Raw genomic sequence first — 25,877 nt, forward strand, 5'->3', positions numbered from 1 at the left:
ACCTCATGTAGATGTGCTGGGTACCATGTGACCTTTGATCTTCAACTTTATGCTCGCACAACTTTTGCCTCTTTTATGGGTAAATTCCTCAAACCAATGTATCATGTTCCTATGTTGTGACCTTGAAATTCCACATACACCTAGTTAAGCATAATACTTACCCATGTACATCTTGTTTTACCATACTTAAGAGGTTCAGATTAAAGCTCATAAGATGGTGCTGTATATACCCTCTTTGTTGGAAATCATGGACAAGTCAACTCTGTGGCCTTTGATAATAACAATTGGAAACTAAAATTCATATAAAACTTGGCTCTTCTAGTTTTCTCGGAGATGGAGCCCTTCCTTGAGAGATTCAAACTAATTTAAGGTTGATCAATCATCGTGTGATGTCATAAGTTTTTGCAAAATCTTTAATTAAATTTTGGGCATGATTGAAATATGTCTTTCAGAGGAATTTTATTCAATGAATAAGATAAAAAATCTGGTAAACTTTTGATACTGAAAAAGTTTTTATTTTCCATAGATAATCAATTATTTATAATTGTAAAAATGTTGTCAAGGGCAATAACTCCTATGCTGGAATTTCTTCTACTGCATCTCTAAGACACAATGATTTCCCCAATATCCACAATTAATTTTTATATATCTATGAATTATCAGTTTTCTTACACTGTTGACATTTTAAAAAATTTCATTTCAACAAGTTTTTATTAATTTTCATCATTCTGTTTAACTAAAATGTGTGATGATTTTTTTATGTTGATATATACTTCTGTTTTTCTATGTCCAACATCTTTAAAATGGTGGCAACATACATTTTATATGGTTATTGATTAAACTATATTGAGTGAAAATTAATACAGTTTTTCCACTTTTAACCATTAATGTTGATAAGTCACATGAGGATCGACCCACCTTAAGAGCTCTTATTTTCCATTTTTTTTTTATTTGTGGTTATCAGTAGGGCCTAATTTGATTCCTTATGATGGATGACTTTGTGATGTAAATACCACTTACTTTATTGAAGAGAGTATGGAAAACATGTTAATGTAAGCTGATGATGTACAAGATATCATAAACAAGTGCTTTTTCTGGAATTTCATTGAAAAGTACACATTTTTATACCTGTACACGAACAGCAGAATGGAGAATTCCTTTATTTGTTAGTAAATTTATATCTCTTATAAACAGGAGAATGGTAGAAAAATAAATCATATTCTTTAATGCACTCATTGTACTCTACATGTACATAAAAAAAAAAAAAACAATAAAGGGATATATTGTACCTCAAATACACACAAGAGCAAGGAAGGACAACTCTGGGGATGTTTTTAAAAGATAAAATCATGGTTAGATGACTCGAAATACCATGGTTTTTGTCACACAAATACTTCAAATCCTGTAGGAGCCAATTATATAATTTTAAAAGTTCTTTGCGTAAAACTAGTAACAAATGTATGTATTCTCGGCAGATATCAGTTGTGTTTCCTAAAAGAAAAGTTAAGGCTTGGAAAAAAAACTGTATTCTGTTCCATGTTAGTTTTCCCCAGTAACTTTTGTCAATTCAGCTCTTTTCTATAAGGTGCATGTAAATGACCCTTTCTCCCTCTTCTTGACCTTGACTTATTCCTCATGACCTTGGATCGGTATCTAGTTTAACATTCCTGTCATAGTGATATGAAACCTTGGTTTCTCTCATTGCATGGGTATAAGAAATGGTACATCCTTTGAACAATATGTGCCACATGTACAGCCTTATAGCATGAGTATAAGATATTCTGCCTTTGGGTCACCTTGTGGTGAAAATGTCACAGCTTCTGTAATATGCTGTTGATTGATGATGATTTTTCTTGACTTTGTCCCAAGTAACTTAAGACCAGGTTTAATAATGAAAACAATGGGTCTCTGGAACTAAACTAGTTTATTTTGCTGAAATACATCATATACCATCCAAAACTCCAGAGATTTTAATTTGACAGGAATAAAATGCATAGGTCATTTACACTGTAGGGTATATAAATAATGTAAACATGGGATGATTAGCACTGCATAGGGGAATAATTTCACGGGTTGTAATGTTCGCAGTTTTTTTTTCACTTTAGACACATTCGCGGGTTCATAAATTCTCGGATTGAAATCACTATATACCCCCTCCCCTTTTAAACACATTGTGTATCAAAGAAAAAGAAAAATATATAGTTTCTTAAATTCACGGATTTGTCTAGACTGCGAATATAGCGAAAATTTCCACCACGATTTATTTTCCCCCTATACAGTATACAAAAACCACCTCGTACTTTCATTGCTTTTATCCCTGTCAGTTACTCCTAATATTCATATTTTGTCATGAATTGGTTTTTATATCAATAAATGCCCATATGGTGGGGCCCTAATAAAATACATTGAAACAGCATTGCTTTATGAATATAAACACAAAACATTGGTATATATAAATATATAGATATATATTAAGTGAACACTCTGTTAAATTTAAAAAGTAATTTTATAAAATAATTTTATAATAAACATCAGATGAAATATTCAAGATCCTGAAAACGAAGACCAATATCATAGAAATAGACATCTTTAAAACTGAGCACCTGAGAATATGCTAGCACGTGCCATAGGAATGTGGCGAAGTGTTCATACCTACAGACAACAAACATCAACTGAAAACAACTTGTACATGTAATTTTCTTAAAAGGGATTCATCAACAACATTTATTCTCTCCAACAAAACTTGTGGAATTCATTTTCAATAATACAATGTAGATTTTAAAAAAGACAAGACAATAACATTAAAAATAACCTACAAATTTTGATCACATTTTGTGTTGAAATATATCAGATCTTAGAATATCACTGGTACTCTCTTATTGCACATTAGAACAGATGATAGCTATTTATTCTAATAACTACTTTCTTTACTAAGAATCCTTGGAAAAAACTCTACTATTTTTAATGTTGTAACAAGAAGGGAGAAAATGCAATGGACCAGACCCAGTCTGGGCTGTTGAGTTTTCTCCCTTACTTTAGAAAAACAAACTCCCACCATTTACATGTTCAACTGAAGAAAACTGGTCCACATAATACCCTGGTGGCAGTACTTTGTATTCATGTTCACAAACAATTTACATACACTCAAGGCGAGCAAGTCCTGAAATAAGTTTGTGAGTCATACTACATTTAACTTTACAATATTTGGTAACAGACAACAATTTTAACCCACAAATAATATCTACATGTATATTGGTATTGAAATATCACCTACATGCACATATCTCTAAATTTCTAAAATCCAAGGAAAATGTTCTACATGTAACTAAATAAATACAAGTCTAACTCTAATACCTATCCATATTCATCAATCCATTTCATCAGAAAACTGATGACACACTTTTCATCACAACATATGACATTTCTCAACATCAGTGCACCTCTATATTTTACATTCTGTAGAATTCAGACCATCTGGCCAGTCATAGGTTGCAGGCTCAAAACTCTTGTAGGTCATGTCATATTGGTAAGACTCCACAAACTTCCTCTTCTCCTCAGGCTCTGGGTAGTGGTATGCCAGCTGATGTTTGTAGGCAAACTTCATCAGCCCGATGGCCAGATCAGTGGAGACTTGGAGGATTCGAGAGAGAGGAGGATACACAAGGCCCATGGCTAAATTCTTGTCATCCACCATGTCAGCCAACAGCTGAAAGCAAAAGTCATTTTCTGAATATACCAGGGGAAATTCTGCCCCATTTATTTTTTGCCCATTTTTACCTTTTCCTTAATGGGCAAATTTTAAAATGGCCAAATACAAATTTATTTGTTCCTTTAAACCAGCAAAATTGGCTTTTAATAAACATTTTCCAATGTATAGGAGAAAATGGCAATTGGAAGCATATATTCCTGAATACAAAATATCTATGACATACAAAGTTATTTTGAAAGTAAAAAAAGTTATACTGAAAATCGATACTTATGTGCCATAACAGTTTTGGATACTTGTCGATCAATTTTAAGAAGATAATCCTGGAGATACCTCTCACACACACGTAACAAAATACACCTAATATGGCATATCCTTACAGGGTTAATTATGCATGTTATCGAGTTCATAAAAATATAAACACATGCTATTATATAATTACTTGTTTGAAATTTTGTTTGAGAAATATACATGTATGGCAAAATGAATTTTACAATTCGAAGGCCAAAATTCATTGCGAGATGTGTTTTTCTTCTTTTCTTTTCACTTGTTTCAGAGTTGCTTCTTTTTGTGTCATAGGAATTTTAGATAACTAGAATAACTGAATTCTTGATAGTTTTTTTTCATAGATATATTATTTCATACACTATAACTTTTATATATAATTTATTCTTACTATCAAAAGAATAACTATGCATACATTCATTATTTTAAACAAAACATATCTACTGCTATTATCCTAAAACCTAAATCATTTTCAGATTTCTCTCTGCGTCTTTCTTTTCAATGCATTGATAAAATTGAAGCAGCACTGTCCAATCAAAAGGTCTCTGTTGTTTTGTTGCCAAAGTCACCATGGAATACAAGCTTACCTTGGCCGATTCTAAGAAAACGTCATCAGTGATGGACCTGATATCACACAGAATGGTAGCCAGGGCGATACCAGGGAATATGTACGCATTGTTGCCTTGACCAGGATGAAAAGTTTTACCATTGACTGTCACAGGTGGGAAAGGACTGCCGCTAGCAAACACACATTTCCCCTGTAATAAAGGAAATGTACAGCTGTATCTGTTACCAGCATTTATATTTCTACACTCGTCATTTTTTACTATACATGTATGTGGATAAACTTGTGAAAGACAGGATTCATAGTACTATTCATCTTTTCATGTACTGTTGAAACAGACTGGCATTTTAACCTTAGGAGTTAGGTACTCGCTTCACAACCAAGATATAGTGATCGTAACTTCACCAAGCAGCTGGCATTGGAAATGAAGGTTACCGACTTTTCAGATGAGACCATACAAACAGAGGTCCCATACCACAGCACAGTGCTATGTATAGGTTCTAATTTGTGGCACTTCACATGCAGCTGGTGACATCCCTATACGTCAAAGTGAAAAGATTCTTCAATGGGATATAAAACATGGAACATGTGCAAACAAGAAAAAAACTGCCAGTTCTGTTCAATTTTTACTTGTGTCAAACTTCAGAATATGAATCACACAGGTTTTGTACCATCTGCAAATGATTCACACCTTGGGAGAAAATATGAAGGCCATACCTGGGTTAGCATCCAGAAAACCTGACTCTGCAGAAGGGTGAACTACAAAACTATCTGGCATGAGTAATTAAAGCATCTGACCACTTTATTCCTCGCGAAAAGTCAATCATCTCCCGTTTCCCCAGGATCTTGCCCCCGTTCCCATTTTAGGATTAATACAGATCTTCACCATCAAATGTAATATGGAGACAATATAAAGAAAAAAACATGGATCAATTCCAGCCCCATCCATCCACCCCAACCCCAATCTGTAGTCCCACGCTCTACAAACTGTACTATCCACACAGCACCAACAATTACTGGCCGTACAAACTCCCCTGTCAGTCACACACAGATAACTTCTCTGTCAGTCACACACAGACAACTTCTCCTGTCAGTCACACACAGATAACTTCTCTGTCAGTCACACACAGATAACTTCTCTGTCAGTCACACACAGATAACTTCTCTGTAGTCACTCAGTCACACACAGACAACTTCTCTGTCAGTCACTCAGTCACACACAGATAACTTCCCTGTAGTCACTCAGTCACACACAGATAACTTCTCTGTCAGTCACACACAGACAACTCCCCTGTCAGTCACACACAGACAACTTCTCTGTCAGTCACACACAGATAACTCCCCTGTCAGTCACACACAGACAACTTCTCTGTCAGTCACACACAGATAACTTTTCTGTCAGTCACACACAGACAACTTCTCTGTCAGTCACACACAGATAACTTTTCTGTCAGTCACACACAGATAACTTCCCTGTCAGTCACACACAGATAACTTCCCTGTCAGTCACACACAGATAACTTCTCTGTCAGTCACACACAGACAACTTCTCTGTCAGTCACACACAGATAACTTCTCTGTCAGTCACTCAGTCACACACAGACAACTCCCCTGTCAGTCACACACAGACAACTCCCCTGTCAGTCACACACAGATAACTTCTCTGTCAGTCACACACAGACAACTCCCCTGTCAGTCACACACAGACAACTTCTCTGTCAGTCACACACAGATAACTTCTCTGTCAGTCACACACAGACAACTTCTCTGTCAGTCACACACAGATAACTTCCCTGTCAGTCACACACAGATAACTTCTCTGTCAGTCACACACAGACAACTCCCCTGTCAGTCACACACAGACAACTCCCCTGTCAGTCACACACAGACAACTTCCCTGTCAGTCACACACAGATAACTTCCCTGTCAGTCACATACAGACAACTTCTCTGTCAGTCACACACAGATAACTTCCCTGTCAGTCACACACAGATAACTTCCCTGTCAGTCACACACAGACAACTCCCCTGTTAGTCACACACAGACAACTCCCCTGTCAGTCACACACAGACAACTCCCCTGTGTCACATACAGACAACTCCCCCTGTCAGTCACACACAGACAACTTCGCTGTCAGTCAGTCACAGACAACTTTTCTGTCAGTCACACACAGACAACTCCCCTGTCAGTCACACACACAGATAACTTCCCTGTCAGTCACACACAGATAACTTCCCTGTCAGTCACACACAGATAACTTCCCTGTCAGTCACACACAGACAACTCCCCTGTCAGTCACACACAGACAACTCCACTGTCAGTCACACACAGACAAGTCCCCTGTCAGTCACACACAGACAACTCCCCTGTCAGTCACACACAGACAACTCCCCTGTCAGTCACACACAGACAACTCCCCTGTCAGTCACACACAGACAACTTCTCTGTCAGTCACACAGGTATTAAATGTTTTTTGTGGAATTGTTACCTTGGTGACATTATAAGCTTGCTCTGCTGTACATTCCGCTTTGCTGGTTGGATTACTAAGGGCGAACACAATGGGCCTCTCATTGTTATTGGCCATGAGAGTCAGAATTTCCTCTGTAAAGGCACCAGCTACCGCTGCAGCACCTACAGAAAACAACAGATCAATGACAACAAGATGTTTTAAATGCGAGGTTTGCAGCTGACACAGATGTAAAATTATGCTCTGAAGGAAATGTTAAATGCATTACATGAAAAGTAAATATTTCTACAAGAATCATTTTGCTGTTTTAATTGTTACATTGTATTTCAAATCCTTTAACAAGTTTTGTAGGAATAATTGGTAAGCAACATTTTGACTTATTTGTCTCAATTAAGACTTGATAAACTTAATATTTGGTGTTCCTTTTCCTCATCTGAGTGATATCAGCATGATCAAGTGTCTAGAGAGTGTAACATCTGAGTGACATCAGGTGTCTAGAGAGTGTAACATCTGAGTGACATCAAGTGTCTAGAGAGTGTAACATCTGAGTGACATCAAGTGTCTAGAGAGTGTAACATCTGAGTGACATCAAGTGTCTAGAGAATGTAACATCTGAGTGACATCAGGTGTCTAGAGAGTGTAACATCTGAGTGACATCAGGTGTCTAGAGAGTGTAACATCTGAGTGACATCAGGTGTCTAGAGAGTATAACATCTGAGTGACATCAAGTGTCTAGAGAGTGTAACATCTGAGTGACATCAGGTGTCTAGAGAGTGTAACATCTGAGTGACATCAGGTGTCTAGAGAGTGTAACATCTGAGTGACATCAGGTGTCTAGAGAGTGTAACATCTGAGTGACATCAGGTGTCTAGAGAGTATAACATCTGAGTGACATCAAGTGTCTAGAGAGTGTAACATGAGTGACATCAGGTGTCTAGAGAGTGTAACATCTGAGTGACATCAGGTGTCTAGAGAGTGCATCATATGTCAAAACATCTGAATATATATAGTACTAATTTAATGCACACTCTAGCACAACACACCTACAAGGGAAGCATTTCCTCCAGATCTGTTGCTTACCTATAATAGCTGTAGCAACACCTCCAGATCTGTTGCTTACCTATAATAGCTGTAGCAACACCTCTAGATCTGTTGCTTACCTATAATACAGTACGGCCAACGCGGATCCCGTATTTTCCGCGCTCCCCCCGCGGGATAGAGCTACCACGGTATATCTCAGGTAACCCTGCATATCCCGCGCTCCCCCCGCGGTCCCGCTGTCCTCGCCACAGTCTTACCTGTAGATGATTAATGCCATCAACAAACGCGAGTTATCTCCCGTTAACGTAAAAATAAATACTGATCATCAACTGAAAACAGATCGTTTGTTCAGCAATACTATAAATAAATCAATTGCCATATACATGTGCATGCACCGCTTGTAAAAACACATTTTACAAAAAATTCTCATGTTACCTTTATTGAACCATACATTCAATATAAGGGTAGATTACCATATACCAATGTCGGAAGATGACCATATACAAGTGCATATATATACGCTTTATCCGTAAACCGGCAAAGGTAACTTCACGAAAACTGATTATCCCTGTCAGTATCAATCACATATTTGTGGTTTCATAAATTGTTTTTCAGGAATTTAATTCTATACAATGTATTTGTACAAATATTTAAAAACAAATCAAAACATGGATAACATAAATTTATATCAAAGTAGGGGAAAGAAAACCTTGCATCAGCAAATTCTAATCTTTATAAAATGAGAGAGAGAGAGAGAGAGAGAGAGAGAGAGAGAGAGAGAGAGAGTACTATTTAACATAGCTGACTGGACTGTGCAGAAACGGTCATGGGTATGTGTATATCTGTTACATAACACACCCTGTCTGCTTCAACGCCTCAGACATCGATCGGCGCATGCTTTACCCGTGAAACAGCAAAAGTAACTTCACGAAAACTGATTATCCCTGTTAGTATCAATCACAGAGTGGTGGTTTCATAAATTATTTTTCAGGAATATAAGTCTATACATGTATTTGTACAAATATAAAAAACATGTATCACGCAAATATTAAAGTAGGAAAAGGAAAGCCTAGCATCATTAAACTCGATATAAAATTTGAGAGGGGGAGATAAAACGTGTAAAGTGAGGACAATTTTTAACGATTTGACAAAAATCTGCCCAAATTACGTCTCCATAAACGTGACCCGCAGCATAAGAAAGATGTAGATACAAAATGTTAGATTAGAGGGGACAAGTGGTGTGAGGATATGTTCTAATTAATATTCTCTCAAAACCGTTTTTTTCCCAATTCGAAAGAGAGTATTAGATAGGTGTCCCTATAGCTATATAAACACAGTACATATTTGCCTTTACATCAACATGCGTGTATTCTCTTCTAGATATTGTGAAGACATCCTAACTTAATAGGTTTCATTGTGTAGAGAACGTCTCGGGTATGTGTATATCTGTTACATAACACTTCCTGTCTGCTTCAACGCCCCAGACCGAGATCAGCGCACGCTCTACCCGTGAATCTGCTAAGACAACATTAGACTAACCACACAAACACCGCTTGGTAATCAATACAAATAAAGCATCAATCTAATTAAGTTGGATCCAAATTCTCAAATTTTAATTAAATTTTTGGGGCTTTGAATATAAGAGAGAGAGGAAAAAAAACCGCAATGCATATTTTAAGGGATATAATATAACACCAAAAAGTAGATAACAAGTAAAACGCAGTTTTGGGGTATACACCACCCCTGTCGTATATGTGTGGCCTTACTCTACAGCGTATATTAAATTTTGATTTAACATGCAATTAGAGAGTAATTTTGATGATACATGTACTGACATTCATATGTACCGTAATAAAAAGGAATTAGTAAGTTGTAAGCGAGGAAACCAGCACATGACGAAGGAATTAAAAACAAATTTGTTGCGTATAGGTAATTGTAAGCTGATAAGTAGATCCCATGCCCTGGAGTAGAGTCATTACAATTTTGACATCCTGTATTCGACGCGTTGAACATATACACACAGGGTCTTCTCCCCCGTGTGTTGTTTTAAGAACACGTGCAGCAGGGACCTAACAGGTGTACATATAAACGATGTTCGATTGAAATGAGAAAACAAAAATCTTTCTTTTAGCATAATATAAAATTTACATTTTTTTATTCATAAAACATACAAAATAATATTTTGTTATTAATAAATTTTTGAACCAATTCTCGAAGTCTACACAAACGCCATTAAAACAGGCAGAACATATTAATCTTGCACTCGTATACGGTCATTTGTAGATCTATTTGTATTATTTTTTCACTGTAAAAAATATTATGACACAGCTCCTAATCCTTATCATTAAATGTAGCATAAATAAAATGTTTTGTTTTGGGTTTTTTTAGAATAAAAAAATCGGAGGTGTATTAAATATGCTAAATCCTAAGTATATCTGGTGTTAGTAGGTCCCTGATTTTCTTTTTTTTTTTTTTTTTTCTAAAATGATTTATTTAATATACCGGTATGTAATGCGAAATAGCTGGCCATAAGCAAGCCGTACTCATTTTCTGCCGACGAATAAAATAGCTATCGTACAGTTAGTTTGTCCTAACAGGTAAATAACGGTACTTCACACCGCGGCGGTGTAAATCTGCCCCGCGATGAAATCCCACGGAGGGTTAGCGCGGGAAGGATTAACATACCGCGGGGGGAGCGCGGTCTAATATGGGATCCGTGATGGCCGTACTGTAGCTGTAGCAACACCTCCAGATCTGTTGCTTACTTATAATAGCTGTAGCAACACCTCTAGATCTGTTGCTTACCTATAATAGCTGTAGCAACACCTCCAGATCTGTTGCTTACCTATAATAGCTGTAGCAACACCTGTAGATCTGTTGCTTACTTATGATAGCTGTAGCAACACCTCCAGATCTGTTACTTACCTATAACAACTGTAGCAACACCTGTAGATCTGTTGCTTACCTATAACAGCTGTAGAAACACCTTTAGATCTGTAACTTACCTATGATAGCTGTAGGTTTGACCTTTTTGATTACATCTATCAATTTATCTATGGGAGCGTGGTCTCGTGCAAATCTGACTTTAGGGCCAGTAACTCCCCCTGATGGACGATTCTAAGGAGAAAGAACAGATCAGAAGTTTTATTACATGTGCACACATATATACATGTACATGTACTACTAAAATATAAACTTTCAAAGTCACTTTCCATAGAGCATCAGATGCAAAGTATTCAATCTACATCAACTGAAGAACCCATGAAAAAAAATTATCAAGGACCCCAGATCTGTTTTAGAGTGTATGTCTAAATTTCTTGATATGATTCTATTCACAAATAGTGAAACGGATGGGCAGCAGGCACAGCCTATTTTAGCCCTCTCCCTAAATTTCTTAAATGCAAGAAGAATGAACTTGACTTCTGAAGTGTTTTTTTTTGGCAATTCCTCATAGCATATAACATTAAAAAGTTCAAAGTTATGACTGAGCCTTGACATCAGGCTTGAACTTGACCTGATATAAAGGTTTCGACTCAATTTCACTAAAATCATGAAGTCTCTACCTTGCATAACTATAATTACAACCTAGGTTGAAGATGTAACAGGTAGAAAAAACAATGTGCACCCAAAATCTTCAATATCAGATCTGACAGTTCAACAAATTTGTGTAACTTGTCAAACAACCCAAAAACCTACAAATATACCATAGATCTACTATGTACAGGTACTGTACCTTGACAATCAGCCCTCTCGAGTCCACCATCCACACTCTTTTGATGGCCTCGCTCTCTGAAATGCCAGTTTCTGCCATCGCCATAACCAACAAGGAAGCAATGCCAATAGAAGCCTACAAATTAAAACGAAAAATTGCTGCAACATATTGGTAAGATAAAAGACAGACTGTTTTACCATATCAGTACGAGAGGTTACTTTTACTTTAACACTATTTTTACTGAAGGTTTTTTATTCATGCACGTTTGAATACTTGGTGATGGCAAAACTGCTATCTGAATCTATGCGACTAATAGAATAAATTCTACAATTTTTCGCCTAAACGGTAACATTTAGTTAATTCTCTGGGGGAATGGGGCTGAGAAACCCTCGGTTCCAGCATTTATCTAAAACCAATCTCTACCCAGAGTTATCGTTCCTGCTACACTCCACTAACACTAGCTCTGTCAACGTCTAAAAAGTATATCAAAATGTACTAAAACTAACTCAGCATATCAAACTGTAATGATGATATCTAAGCAAATCAAACTCTTTTCTGAATTTTTTGACAGCAGAAGATGACAAATATGAGACACCTGAGCGAATTAAAAGGTACGTTTATATAAATATTAATTCATTCAGTAATACTATAATAATCATGTAATTCGTTGTTTTTGTGAACCTACTTTAAGATTTAAATCTTAAAACTAAAACTTGTAAAATCATTATTTATGATGAAATAGGTAGAAAAATCTTGACATTTAGACGCTGACAGAGGTGTTGTAGCATAGCCTAATACACAGTGTAATACATCCTCTGTAATACGCCCTCTGTTGAGAGACTGATGTAAAACAGTCCACAGAATACATATTCAGAGAGAATGGAGCATTTCAAAACAACAGAGGATTAATGTTCCAGTCTACTAAAACTTCACTGATTGTTGTCCAGATCTTTTGTTTTTAAAGTTGAAAACTTCACAAATAAAATCATATAAATTCAATTTTTTGCCTGCAAATGTCTTCATCTACTATGTTGTTTCTTTTAGCTGCCATTGTGTCTAATACATATGTATGTACTATTCTCACACACATTGCTATTAAACAAATATTTCTGTATGCAATGTATTCTAAGTGTATGTTTCTAATACCTCCCCGGCACCCTGGAACACAAACACATTGTCTATCAGGGGTCGCTTTGTGATCTTCAGACTGGCTAAAATTCCTGCCACCGCCACTGCTGCAGTTCCTATACAGAATACAAAACAATGCATCACATGTACTGCAACTTACTGGCACACGAGTAACTCAGTCTACAGCTAAGTTAAGGTCCCCAACCCCCCCAAAAAAAGTGAAGGTCCCCCCCCCAAATAAATTGCTGTACATAGATGTACCTTAGTGCACATCACACCAAATGACATCACAATAAAGAAGTAATTCACAAATTATGGGTCTAAAGTCGTGTCATGGGGAAAATGTCACAATATTTTGTCTTATTTACTATGTAAAGCTTTCAAGTGATATAAGCTGTGTACATGTGAAATTTCCTGTCAAATGATTATTTCTCTATGGTATTGTATCAGTCTCGAATTTAAGGTAATATTCATTTTACATTGTGCCATTGAAATCTCACATAATCTGCACGTATGGTGCATTTTAAAATGGACTCACTTGCAATAAATAAGCTTTAATATTGTATGTAAACAGTACTTTGTGCATTGAGGAAAAAGATGGGAAAAAGGTGATTCAACATCGATGTGACCTGCAATGTCATTGTTGTATATATGCAACAAAAATAATGACTCCTGAAGTACCAGTGGGAAAGTGTAGATACCCTTCTGCTTGAAAACAAACTAGAAAACACTCCTCTTTGATCCACTGTAAATTGTAGGAAAATATTAGATCCTTGGTAAGAACAATGGGAACATCATCAAATGATAATGAAGTATTGTACAAAATTTAAAGGCTATCCGATAAGCCATATAGGGGAAGTGTTCACAAGCTATTTTACACCCTCCACCCCTCTTAGATCCAGTATAATTTTAAGATAACATTTGGATCCTCCTGTCCTGAAAATATGCACACCTGCAAATGGCAATGAAGTAGTGTACAAAGTTTCAAGTCTATCTGATAAGCTATATAATAAGAGGAAAAGTGATCTTCTCCACCCCTTCAAGATCCACTGTAACTTTAGAAAAATTATTGGATCCTCATGATCTGACAATATGCATATCTACAAATGGCAAGGAAGCATTGTAAAAAGCTTATAGTCTATATGATAAGCCATATAGGAGGAGAAGTGTTCACAAACTATTTTACATCCTCCACCCCTCTTAGATCCACTGTAACGTTTAGGAAAATAATTGGATCATCCTGTCCCGACAATATGCACATGAAGCATTCAAGTCTAGCCATACAGGAGAAGCGTTCACAAGATTTTGTAACAGACAGAAAGACAGCCTGATGGACAAAAAGTACAAGAACAATGTCCCCCCGGTCCCCCCACCCCCCCACCCCACCAAGGGAGCAAACTCTACAAAATTACTGTGATACAGGCAGCAAAAATAGTACTCCTCATTCCTTGTCTGTCTATGAAAACTAAAACTTATTTGTTTATTGTACATAAAATCTTTTTTTTTTCTCACAAAAGTGTAGCATAGCTATCAGCCTATCAGGTCAATAGAGACACCAGCCCATCTATTAGAGGCAGGGCAATTCATGAATCCCCTCTCCCACTCCCATCCCCACCTTCCTCAAAACTTTTGCACAAGCACATCAAAGTTCACTATTCAATAGGTATGGATATGCAGATAACTCAATTGATCTACAATCTGTATGGCTAACCTTGAATATCATCATTGAAGGTACAGTAGTCATTCCTGTATTTCTCTAGAAATCTAAAGGCATTGTGATTTCCAAAGTCTTCGAACTGAACTAGAACTTCCTTTGAATACCTATAAATGAATTTGCATAAAAATTAACTACATGCAAATTTAATCTTTCACTGAACAGCTTAACCTTGAAATCAAAGGTGCACTAGCTGGTACGGATTAAGATGTATAAATTAATACCTATTCACAATTTCAGACAGGTCAATCCAATTATGAGATGTAAAATATGAAGACATAGCTATTACCTTTTAACACAAGCCATCATGAATTCATCAATAAAATCATCATACTCTTTCCCTTGAACACGGGGTTGTCTCAGACCAGTGTACAGGGGATCATCAAGTAATGCCTGGAAAAAATGGCACCAAAATATATAACGCACATATACATAAAAAACTGAAAAATAAAATATACAACACATACTATTCATTGACAGTCACATCTGAAATACCAGATCAGAATTATTTTTAATAATCTCTGGTCTCTGTTTCAATGCAAAAGAATGAGAGTGCAATCAACTACTGCAGATACTTTATCATATAGGAATAATTATTTTTCACCTTAATTTGTTTATACAGATAAATTCTAATCTTGTTTTAATTCATCCATAACTAATCTAATGACATAAATCCTTGTGAAAATGATATTAAAGGGCAATTTCATTATACAGAATTTTCGTGATATATACTCGGATACTTTTTAAAATGTTGTCCCTATGTGCAACTGAAACATACAAATAGTGAAGAAGTGTCAGCTGCGTGTATGGGTGTATTTCTAACCGTGGACGAGGTCAATATTCCTGATTATAAGGGCCTGGTCAGATGTACTGAAGTCTACATGCGGACAACCAGTACCTGACCAAGTCCATATAGTCACAAGTATAGACCTAATCAGGATCAGGAAATCAACAACAGTTTTCACAATAAATTTCCAAGTGCATTATAACAATATTTCAACAGTCGAATCCTGTCGAAATCCGGGTTAGAATATAGGTCCTCAGTACCCCTTGCTTGTCACAAAAAGCGACTAAACGTAGCTGTTCTTTGGATGAGACCGCAAAAACCTAGGCCCCGTGTCACAGCAAGGTGTGGCACGATATAAATCCCTCCCTAATCAAAGGCTGTAAGCACCAAGCATTGACCTAAATTTTACAGCAATCCACCAGCAATAGTGATGTTTTCATGATATGAATGAAAAATTATCGGGAAGGACGTTAAACAATAAATACAATCAATCAATCAATAGACGAAACTTAGAAACTAGCTTTAACAGTAATAAATGTATTCTCTATATTTTACATTCATAATGTAGTTAATAATGAAATGAGCAAAAGTAGCAAAGTTTGATAAAACCATTTTAAAACAGCACAGAATTTGACTTACTGATACATGCATTACAGCATGCAATTTCATTGATTGCGGTTTTATACCGTTTTGACAAGATTTAAGCCATTTTACGACAGCATGCTATTTGGTATTTGTGTAGGGATATATACAATACACAGACTGTGTGTACATAGGTCTTTTCTACCTTGTTATTGGTCCCCACGTCCAGTAGTATCGGGAGGCACTGATGAGGCTGTATCCCGGCCAGTGCCGTGTACAGGGAAAGTTTCCCCACTGGGATCCCCATCCCATAACATCCTAGGTCTCCTAATCCTAAAATCCTCTCTCCATCTGTCACAACTATAGCCTGAAAAAAGGACACTTATAAAGCAATCTAAGGGACCATTTCAAAAATCACAACATATGGTACATTAAAAAAAAAATATCCTTAAAATAAGACATGTTTGTAAAACCAAAATCAATGCTTGCTTCAATAAGATAACTCATACCAGTTAGAAAGCATCAATCCCAAGAAATATCAAAACCCTCTCTTTCTCAAACTTTATGATGAAATGCCAAAGTATCATTATTACAAACTTATCTAAGCATTTTCAAAATTTGTAAAACGGTGCAATCATAGATGATAATTTTATTCACAAATAGGGAAAGGGATTGGGCAGCAGGCATAGCCTATTTTAGCCCTCCCCCAATCATGAGTTAGCACTGCTGTGATTGCAGTATAACAGTGCTATTATAAAAAAAACAAGAGGCCCAAGGGCCTAGAATCGCTCTTCTGATAAATTGTACAACCTCACCATTTCTATTCTTAGCCTCTTAGTATTCTAAATCTTTAGTTAAATCCTAAGAATTCAAAAAAAGTAGGTCAATGTGACCTACTTTTTGGTTTACACATTTTGAGAACCCAAGAAATATCAACTGACAAAGTTTGATGATTTTAAGCCAATTAGTCTCTGAATATTGAAATATAGCTGTCAAATTCGAATCGTAGGTCATGGTGACCTACTTTCTGGTCAGCGAACTCCGAACATGCAAGACCCATCAACTGACAAAGTTTGATGACTGTAGGTCAAATAGTATCTGAAATATATAAATATAGCCGTCCAATTCCAAAAGTAGGTCAAGGTGACCTACTTTTTGGTCAACACCCTTTGAACATGCAAGACGCATCAACTGACAAAGTTTGATGACTGTAGGTCAAATAGTATCTGAAATATATAAATATAGGTGTCCAATTCCAAAAGTAGGTCAAGTTGACCTACTTTTTGGTCGAAACCCTTCGAACATGCAAGACCCATCAACTGACAAAGTTTGATGACTGTAGGTCAAATAGTATTTGAAATATATAAATATAGCTGTCAAATTCCAAAAGTAGGTCAAGGTGACCTACTTTTTGGTCGACACACTCCATTGACTCAAGATGCATCAACTGTCAAAGTTTGATGATTGTAGGTCAATTAGTGACTGAAATATATAAATATAACTGTCAAATGCCAAAAGTAGGTCACAGTGACCTACTTTTTGGTCGATACACTCCGAAGACTCAAGATGCATCAACTGACAAAGTTTGATGATTGTAGGTCAAATAGTGTCTGAAATATAGTAATTTAGCTGTCAAATACCAAAAGTAGGTCACGGTGACCTACTTTTTGGTCGACACAAACCGAAGACTGAAGACGCATCAATTGACAAAGTTTGATGATCCTAGGTTTTACAGTGCCCAAAATATGCATCTAAAATTGAAAATGTGAAATTTGAATAGCTGCAAAATTCAAAAAGTAGGTCACTGTGACCTACTTTTTTATAAATATGTTTCAAGGCCTCAAGATGCATCAACTTACAAGATTTGATGATTCTAAACCTCTCGGTATTTGAAATAACAACTTAAAATATATCTATAAATGATAAGCCATAAAATTCAGAAAGTAGGTCACGGTGACCTATTTTTCAGTTGACGCATTTCAAGGTCCCATGATCCACCAACTGACAAGTTTTGATGATCATGGGCTTCAAAGTGTCCAAGATATGCATCAAAATTAATTTTAAAATAAATACCTGCAAAATTCAAAAAGTAGGTCACCGTGACCTACTTTTGAAACAACTTGACACAAGGTCCTAAGATGCATCAACTGTCAAAATTTGATGATCCTAGTCCTTATAATGACTAAAATATCTAAGATTTAAGGAATTTAAAAAAAAATTAAATTTAGGTCAACTTTGAAGTGACCTTGAGACCATGCCCTTTGCCCCAGGGTAATGCCTTGAACAATTTTTAATCTACAACATATCCTCATCCTTATGTGTAAGTTTGGTGATAATCTGCCCTGTGGTTCTTGAGAAGAAGATTTTTTAGCAACCACTACTTTTTTTTGTATTTTCCTGATTATCTCCCCTTGTTAAAGGGTCACATCCCTTTATTTAGTATGTATGAAAGCCCTTGGGCCAATGATACCCTGTAACAAATTTGAAAAAAATTGGCCAAGGGGTTCTTGAGTTATAGCCCTTTTTCTAAAAAGTTTACGCACACCGCACACCGCACAAATGGCCATAGCATTAGCTCTTTGAGCCTTTGGCTCAGAAGAGCTAAAAACTAGAGTTTTGGTGTTTAATATCATGAATAGTGCATATATATATATATATATATATATATATATATATATATATATATGTTTATTGTTTATTGTTTATTCACCAATCAAGGGCCCTTGAGGAGGGGGGGGGGGGGGGGGGGGGGGCATGTACAGGTTAACAAGCAATTAATTATAACAATGAAAACAAGAGATGTTTGTAAAACACATATGCCCCTCCCCCCCCCTACATGGTGCAAAATTGAAAAGGGTTATACACACACACACATCATTTAATTGAGAGTAGTATCATCAATTCAAAATATTGAGCAGACAATATCTTCCTATGTCAAGAGTGGATTGACCATGTGACCTAAAAATCAATAGGGGTCATCAACTCCTGAAGATGTACCAGTGTACCAAGTTTGATGTCTGTCAAGCAAAGGGTTCTCAAGATATTGAGCGGACAGTATATTCCTATGTACAGTTTAACCCTTGACCTTTGACCACGTGACCTCAAAATCAATAGGTGTCATCTTCTCCTGAAGATGTACCAGTGTACCAAGTTTAATGTCTGTCAAGCAAAGGGTTCTCAAGATATGGAGCAGACAGTATATTCCAATGTCCAGTTTGACCCTTGACCTTTGACCATGTGATCTGAAAATTAATAGGGGTCGTCTTTTCCTGAAGACGTACCAGTGTACCACATTTGATGTCTGTCAAGCAAAGGGTTCTCAAGATATTGAACGGACAGTATATTCCTATGTCCAGTTTGACTCTCAAAATAAATAGGGGTAATTTTCTTCTGAAGATGTACCAGTGTTCCAAGTTTGATGTCTGTCAAGCGAAGGGTTCTCAAAATATTGAACGGACAGTATTTTCCTTTCTAGTGTGACCCTTGACCTTTGACCATGTGACCTCAAAATCAATAGTGGTCGTCTTCTCTTGAAGTCGTATCAGTGTACCAAGTTTGATGTCTGTCAAGAAAAGGGTTCTCAAGATACTGAGCAGACAGTATATTCCCATGTCAAGTTTGACCCTTGACCTTTGACCATGTGACCTCAAAATCAATAGGGGTCATCTTCTCCTGAAGATGTACCAGTGTACCAAGTTTAATGTCTGTCAAGCAAAGGGTTCTCAAGATATGGAGCAGACAGTTTATTCCTATGTCCAGTTTGACCCTTGACCTTTGACCATGTGACCTCAAAATCAATGGGGGTCATCTTCTTCTGAAGATGTACTGGCATACCAAGTTTGATGTCTGTCAAGCAAAGGGTTCTCTAGACATTGAATGGTCAGTGTATTCCTATGCCCAGTTTGACCCTTGACCTTTGACCACATGACCTTAAAATCAATAGGGGTCATCTACTCCTTAGGATGTACCAGTGTGCTAAGTTTGATGTCTTTCAAGCAAAGGGTTCTCAAGATATTGAGCGGACATTATATTCCTATGTCCAGAGTAGATTGACCCTTGACCTTTTGACCTGAAAAACAATAGGGATCCTCTTCTACTCATAACTAACCCACATATGAAATATCATTATCATCAAGTGAATGGTTCTCAAGATATTGAGCGGACAACACATGGTCTACAGACCGACCGACAGACCGACCGACCGACAGGTGTAAAACAATATGCCCCCTCTTTTTCAAAGGGGGGCATAATAAAAAAACAATCATTCAGAAGTACTACCAGTAATACTGACAGAGTTCACACTTCTGCACTGCACATATCTATAATTATATATGAAATACTGATTACAGACAAGATTTAAATTAACAACCTACATACAGTACCCAACAAGTCGGTTAAGGTCATGGTCACAAGATAGTCAAATGTTGCATAGCTGGAATTGCTTTGTGTCAACCAACTTTAATATCAATGCCCAATCTACAACAACTCAAGAAGTTTGTATAGGAAGTGTTTATGCCTTTAGTAAATGCAGGGTTCGAAATTAACTCATGTCCGTAAGTCCGAGACTAGTAAAAAACGTGTCGGACTAGTGAACTCTCTAGAGCACTAGTCTGTACGGACTAGTGAAAATCCGGAAATCAATCTTGAATATGGTAAAGATTTTTAGCAAGATTTGTCCGAGTCTCGTAGATGTTTGAACTTATGGTCGATTAATTACCTGCATGCTTAAGTGTTTGCATGACTATGACATCCTGAGCTTCCAAACACAAGGAGTGCATTCGGGACCGCCGTTCTTCGAACGTGCACAAATTGTCAAATTCCTGCCGATTCCGAATGCTGAGTACACATCACGAGAACGTATTCTAGGTGCAAGAATTGCAAGTAGTGTGGTCTGAGAACATGCACGTTTGTGCGCACATGTTCTCGTCATTCGTGAATCGCGACTCTAACACAGTAGTTCATAACACTATAGCTCATGACTTGGTCAATCGAGTGAATTTTATTGACTTTATTGATAAAATTTCGAACTCCTGTGGCTCTAAGATCTGAACACCAAAACAACAGGAATGTCGATCTCGAACGCACTTATGGATGTTTATAAAAGGATTAACTCGGAGGTTGATATTGTATGCTTCTGAAGATCTTGAATGCGAAATAAAATATGGTGGTCTCTTTCTTCTAGCTGTATGTGTCGGAAATTAAATTGATTGCAACTGTGATGTGTTTGGTTTCATTAAATACTGTTGAATAAAATGAAGATCATTTAATATGATATACTGGACAGACTAGTGAAATGTTTTGCGGACTAGTGAACATCAACAGTGACTAGTCCGTACGGACTAGTGCTTGAAAAAGTTAATTTCGAACCCTGTAAATGGGTCAAAGGTCACAAGGTTATCAAACATGGTACTTCTGGAGGGCCCTGTCACATAAGTACAACATCCATGACCAACATAGTCAATCTTTCAGTCCTTAATTCCGTTGTTATTACTGGTTAACACTGACATTATCTATGAGAAAGCGTTGGAACAACCGGAATGTTTGGTTTTCAGAGGTTCCCCTATATCTTTGATCTCAGAGTCATACATACACTTCACCTTCACAGTTTTGTTTTGTTCAGGTTATATATATACAACACTGCACTGGGTAAAATTTCCTTACATTGAAATCATGTTTTCATGCCATCACGCTAAAGATCTTAAAGGTGCATGATATCAATCTGATCAAGCAAAAAATGTAATTTAAATCTGATAGCTATTTGATTCTAAAAAATTTTAACATTCAGCAAATCTTAAACTATCAAATAATCTTTTAACACACACTCTGTGTCCACTTATGTTCTGGGGGGTTAACCTCTGAATGCTTTGATGTGCATATATTTCTATCTGGGTCACCTGGTTTGACCTAGATATCTTATCACAGGTGGTGACTTTATACCAAATATAATTACAAGGTTAATGGACTGTACACGTGTACTATCTAGTCTTGATAAAAGTGAGAAAATCAGGAAAACAAACCTTCACATCGTCTATGGTCCAGTTACATAGAATATCAAATATGTGTCCCTTGTCATAAATTGTGATGTAGAGGCCCCTGAAATTTACAAGATATAAGATGATAGATGTGCTTGAAGTATAATCAATGGGCAAGCGTTATAAAATTTTATCATTTTATGTCAATTTCAAGTCTCATCTCTTCTTTAATTTCCCTGCTTGAAAATTCAGTCTTTTAATGATTTTTTAAAAGAAATTCAAAACCTTACTTGCTTAATTTCACAAAGTGTTGTAAGGTGTTGAAAAGAATGTATTAAAAACACCTTGTGTCAGCAAATTGAAAAACTTGCAATGAAAATTTGCACTTACGAAGGTATAGCTGTACTGAAAAACTTGTAAATCTATACCTAAAAAGCACATGAACTTGTCAGAGGAATGACAAACCCTAATTTAGAGTGATAAAACATGGGAAGTCTGTTAATCAAATAAAGGAAAAAGAACTCACAGGAATGATTCATCAATTAGCCGTACATTTATTTGCTGACCAAAAAGGACATTAAAAAACATCACAAGCAGTAGTATTGATTAGCTTGTTTAAATTTACATAGTGTCTCAATCCAGTACACAACAGACACTCGCAATTAACATGGGGCAATTAATATATACCTGGGTTTTCGGAAGATGAGCCCGTATTTCAAACAAGCCTGCCCAACAGTTGGTGTGTAAATAATTGGCATCATTTTCTCCACATTGTCTGTGACAACTCTGTAGAAAAGTTTTTCATTTCTGTCCTGTAGGCCCATCAGATATATGTACTTGTCCAAGTCATTGTCCCAGCGGTTAAAGTTCAGCAGGACATTGTGGGACTGTTCCTCCTGGGTCCTAATAGCCGGAGGGACCAAACCATGAATACCCAAGATCTGCCTTTCTCTTAGTGTAAAACCCATTTCCTGAAAAACAATTGCTAATTTGAAAGTTCATACATTTATTCAGTACAACCAATTCCATTCAAAACTTCAGCATGACATTCACTTGCATAGATTTCTAAAATCCAAGTGCCATTATTTCTCATTTCATTCACTTCTTGATTACTATTAATTCATTAGGGTTCCACAAAGTGCAACATGCATGCAAAACAGATAAAAAAAACTAAAGGTGCAAGAACCTGCATGTACATTTACACACATAATCTTGTCATGAACACAAGTGAGTTTTCATCCTCTCCATCTTGTTCTCAGCACACATTTGAGATTCAATCTTTTGAACAAAACCCTCTTTTTGCCTTGTTAGGGCTTTTGTAGGTCTTCAGACTAAATCACATGATTTTTGTTCACAGCTGCCTTGAAATGGGACAACCTATGTATGCCAGACCTACACTAATGGAATTAATAATCCCACAGGGATCATCCAACTAAGGTCATAATCAAAATGCAGCATATTTGAATGCCAATACACGTACAAACTTTCGTAATGCTTGCATTACATATAGTTGTGACCCAGACGATGCCAAATAATCTTGGTTGAGGGTCATATGACACACCATCTGGCTAAATAAGCAACCTCTGTGTTAAGTGAGAACCTCTATCATATATGTTTCTTAATTATAAAGTCTTGGTACACAACAAAATTTAGATTTTTTTTTTAAACAGTGACCTTGACCCCAAATGACCTTGGGGCAGGATCACAACAAATGTACCACATTTGTGCTTCTTATGTCTCTTCATCAACATTGTAGCCCAGACAAACATTTATTTACTGTTGGCCTTGACCTTGGATAAATGACATTGGGTCAGGATGATGACATAGCATATGGTCAAATCTGACAAAGCCAAGTTTTGTGCCAAGGATGAGCTTTACTAATGTCTCCAATACAGAGTTATCCTCCAGACAGAGATAGTAGGATGTGAGGACAGCTAGACAAACATACACCAGAGGCAGATCCAGGATTTCCAAAAAAAAAAAGGGGGGGGGGGGGGGCACATGTGAAAGTAAAGTATTTGCCAAAATACTTGGCTATCTTGGGGGCCAAATCTGGAGTTTTTATATATGCTAATAATGTCATGTAAATCTGAGGTTAAAATGGGAGGGGGAGGGGGCAGGCAATTTGTGGTGATAAAGGGGGGAGTGGGGCAGACCCCCCCCCCCCCCCTCCTAAATCCACCACTGAATATGGTTGGCGATTCCTATTATATAATCTGAATATGGTTGGCGTCCTATTATATAATCACACTCGCACTGCTACATATTTGGTGGTGTAATAATTAGTAGGAAAGCTTCAAATTTACTTGAAAATTCTTACAGCAAGCTCTGCAGGTAGGTGGTGGTGTAAAGAGGAGAAAAATTGTATTTTGTTTGACCCAGTAAAGGAAAGTAAACCATGAACCATTTCTATGAAATTATCTGTTACAAAGTAGCCACCTGCAACTGGTGAAAAATTGAATATTTCTCTCATGAATCTTTATTGATTGGTTATTTTCTGATAACTTAAGGTAACAGAGAATATTTATTTGGCCTCACATTTATTTGCCTTACACAATTAGAAATTTGTCAGAGTTTAGGTGTTTTTTTTGTTGTTTTTTTTTACCTTACTGTCAATCAATAGGAGCTACCAATATCTGATTATCTAAAGCAGGGAGTAGCCCGGAGTACCGTGTGTAGATCAAACAACAAATGAATTTCATTGTTTTCTTTTAATGCCAACTTCCTTACCATTTCGTGTACATTCTAACAAGTACGTAAGTCCATATTTGCATATGTACAAGGAAGGGTATTTAAATGGTACTAGACTGCTAGAAAGTGATTCAGTCCTATTCACATTGTATTTTACTTCCCGCATGTACGCCTATGACTGTGTACTGTGTGCGCCAACTAAAACTAGTATCACAAACACGATCTTTATCAAACGTCCATATGTACTGTCATGCTAATTAACACCTATAGACATAATAATTCATATCAGTAATAAAAGGTTCATTCAATTTTAAACCTCCCTTTCGATTTAATCTGCCCTGTCGTTTAGGTCGACTTTGAGAACATTGCAAAGACCTGTCGTCTATATACGAAAATTAAGTCTCTATTAAAAGAATTACATCGATATTTCAACAAGAATTACAAAATTAAAAATACCTTGTTCAGTAAAGGGTCTCGAAGGATATCCACACCCCGCACCCGGGGGTGGGCGATTTTATCAACACCTCCAACAGTAGCAGCAGACGAACTCTTCTCAGCCATATTCGTTCAGTAAGGGGGAGACTACTCTGGATGAGATTGAAAATTTACAGACACACGATCTCGATTCATTCTGAGATGGGTGGTACATGTGCGTGCAGCAAAGATGCGTGCGAAAAATTATATAGCCCTCGTTTAGGCTACACATAATGTATCATTTCATTTCAAAGAATATTCTTAACAGATTATCAAACGACAAGGTATAAATTAGAAATACCGACATACTCACATTTCACCGGTAATAATTAGGATATATATATTGCTGGATGTTTTCTTTTCATCTAAAATAAAATTTACGCATTGATTACACTTTTTCTTTAAATTAATAAAGAAAACACTCCCACGCCCGTACTAGAGAAAAGAACAACAGCTTTTTGTTTCGTCGGATGACGAGAAAATTTACCTGTGTACTTACAAGGGGAAATATTTCGTAAAAAGTCCGTCTGTTTTGCACCAGAGAAAACGGTAGATATATTCTCTAGTGAGAGGATCGTCCTATGTACAGGGTTTACGAAAGTTCTTTTCCCGTGATCTTAGTGCGCCTCTGTGTCTACAGGATCTATGAAACATTCATTTCTAATAACATATTTCTAATTATTAATTTTATCAATTCACGGAAAACCCGCTCTTTTTAATACTGAGTGTTTTGTTGTTCACCAATCAACATGT

At 36.7% G+C, this 25,877-nt stretch overlaps 1 protein-coding gene across 1 annotated transcript; it reads right to left on the minus strand.

The window, feature by feature from the left end:
- Positions 1-1,905: 1,905 nt before the first annotated feature.
- LOC125674962 (NADP-dependent malic enzyme-like) lies at positions 1,906-25,267 on the minus strand. Its single transcript, XM_048912370.2, has 12 exons — positions 25,107-25,267; positions 22,647-22,930; positions 22,005-22,080; positions 16,193-16,354; positions 14,908-15,011; positions 14,616-14,725; positions 12,923-13,020; positions 11,798-11,911; positions 11,070-11,181; positions 7,045-7,187; positions 4,579-4,749; positions 1,906-3,706 (listed from the first exon to the last, which is right to left on the minus strand). Exons 1-12 carry the CDS (start codon positions 25,209-25,211, stop codon positions 3,443-3,445), a joined length of 1,743 nt encoding a protein of 580 aa, XP_048768327.1. The 5' UTR covers positions 25,212-25,267; the 3' UTR covers positions 1,906-3,442.
- Positions 25,268-25,877: the final 610 nt, after the last annotated feature.

Source organism: Ostrea edulis, chromosome 3 (genome assembly GCF_947568905.1).
Source record: "Ostrea edulis chromosome 3, xbOstEdul1.1, whole genome shotgun sequence".
Lineage (NCBI taxonomy): Eukaryota > Metazoa > Mollusca > Bivalvia > Ostreida > Ostreidae > Ostrea > Ostrea edulis.

Bases quoted from the DNA above. Each gene is read 5' to 3' on its own strand.
- LOC125674962 (XM_048912370.2), bottom strand. From the start codon at position 25,211: ATGGCTGAGAAGAGTTCGTCTGCTGCTACTGTTGGAGGTGTTGATAAA. The intron at 13,021-14,615 runs GTTAGCCATACA...TATTCTGTATAG, and splicing joins CTTCAATGATGATATTCAAG to GAACTGCAGCAGTGGCGGTG. The intron at 4,750-7,044 runs GTAACAATTCCA...CCTTTATTACAG, and splicing joins AAGCTTATAATGTCACCAAG to GGGAAATGTGTGTTTGCTAG.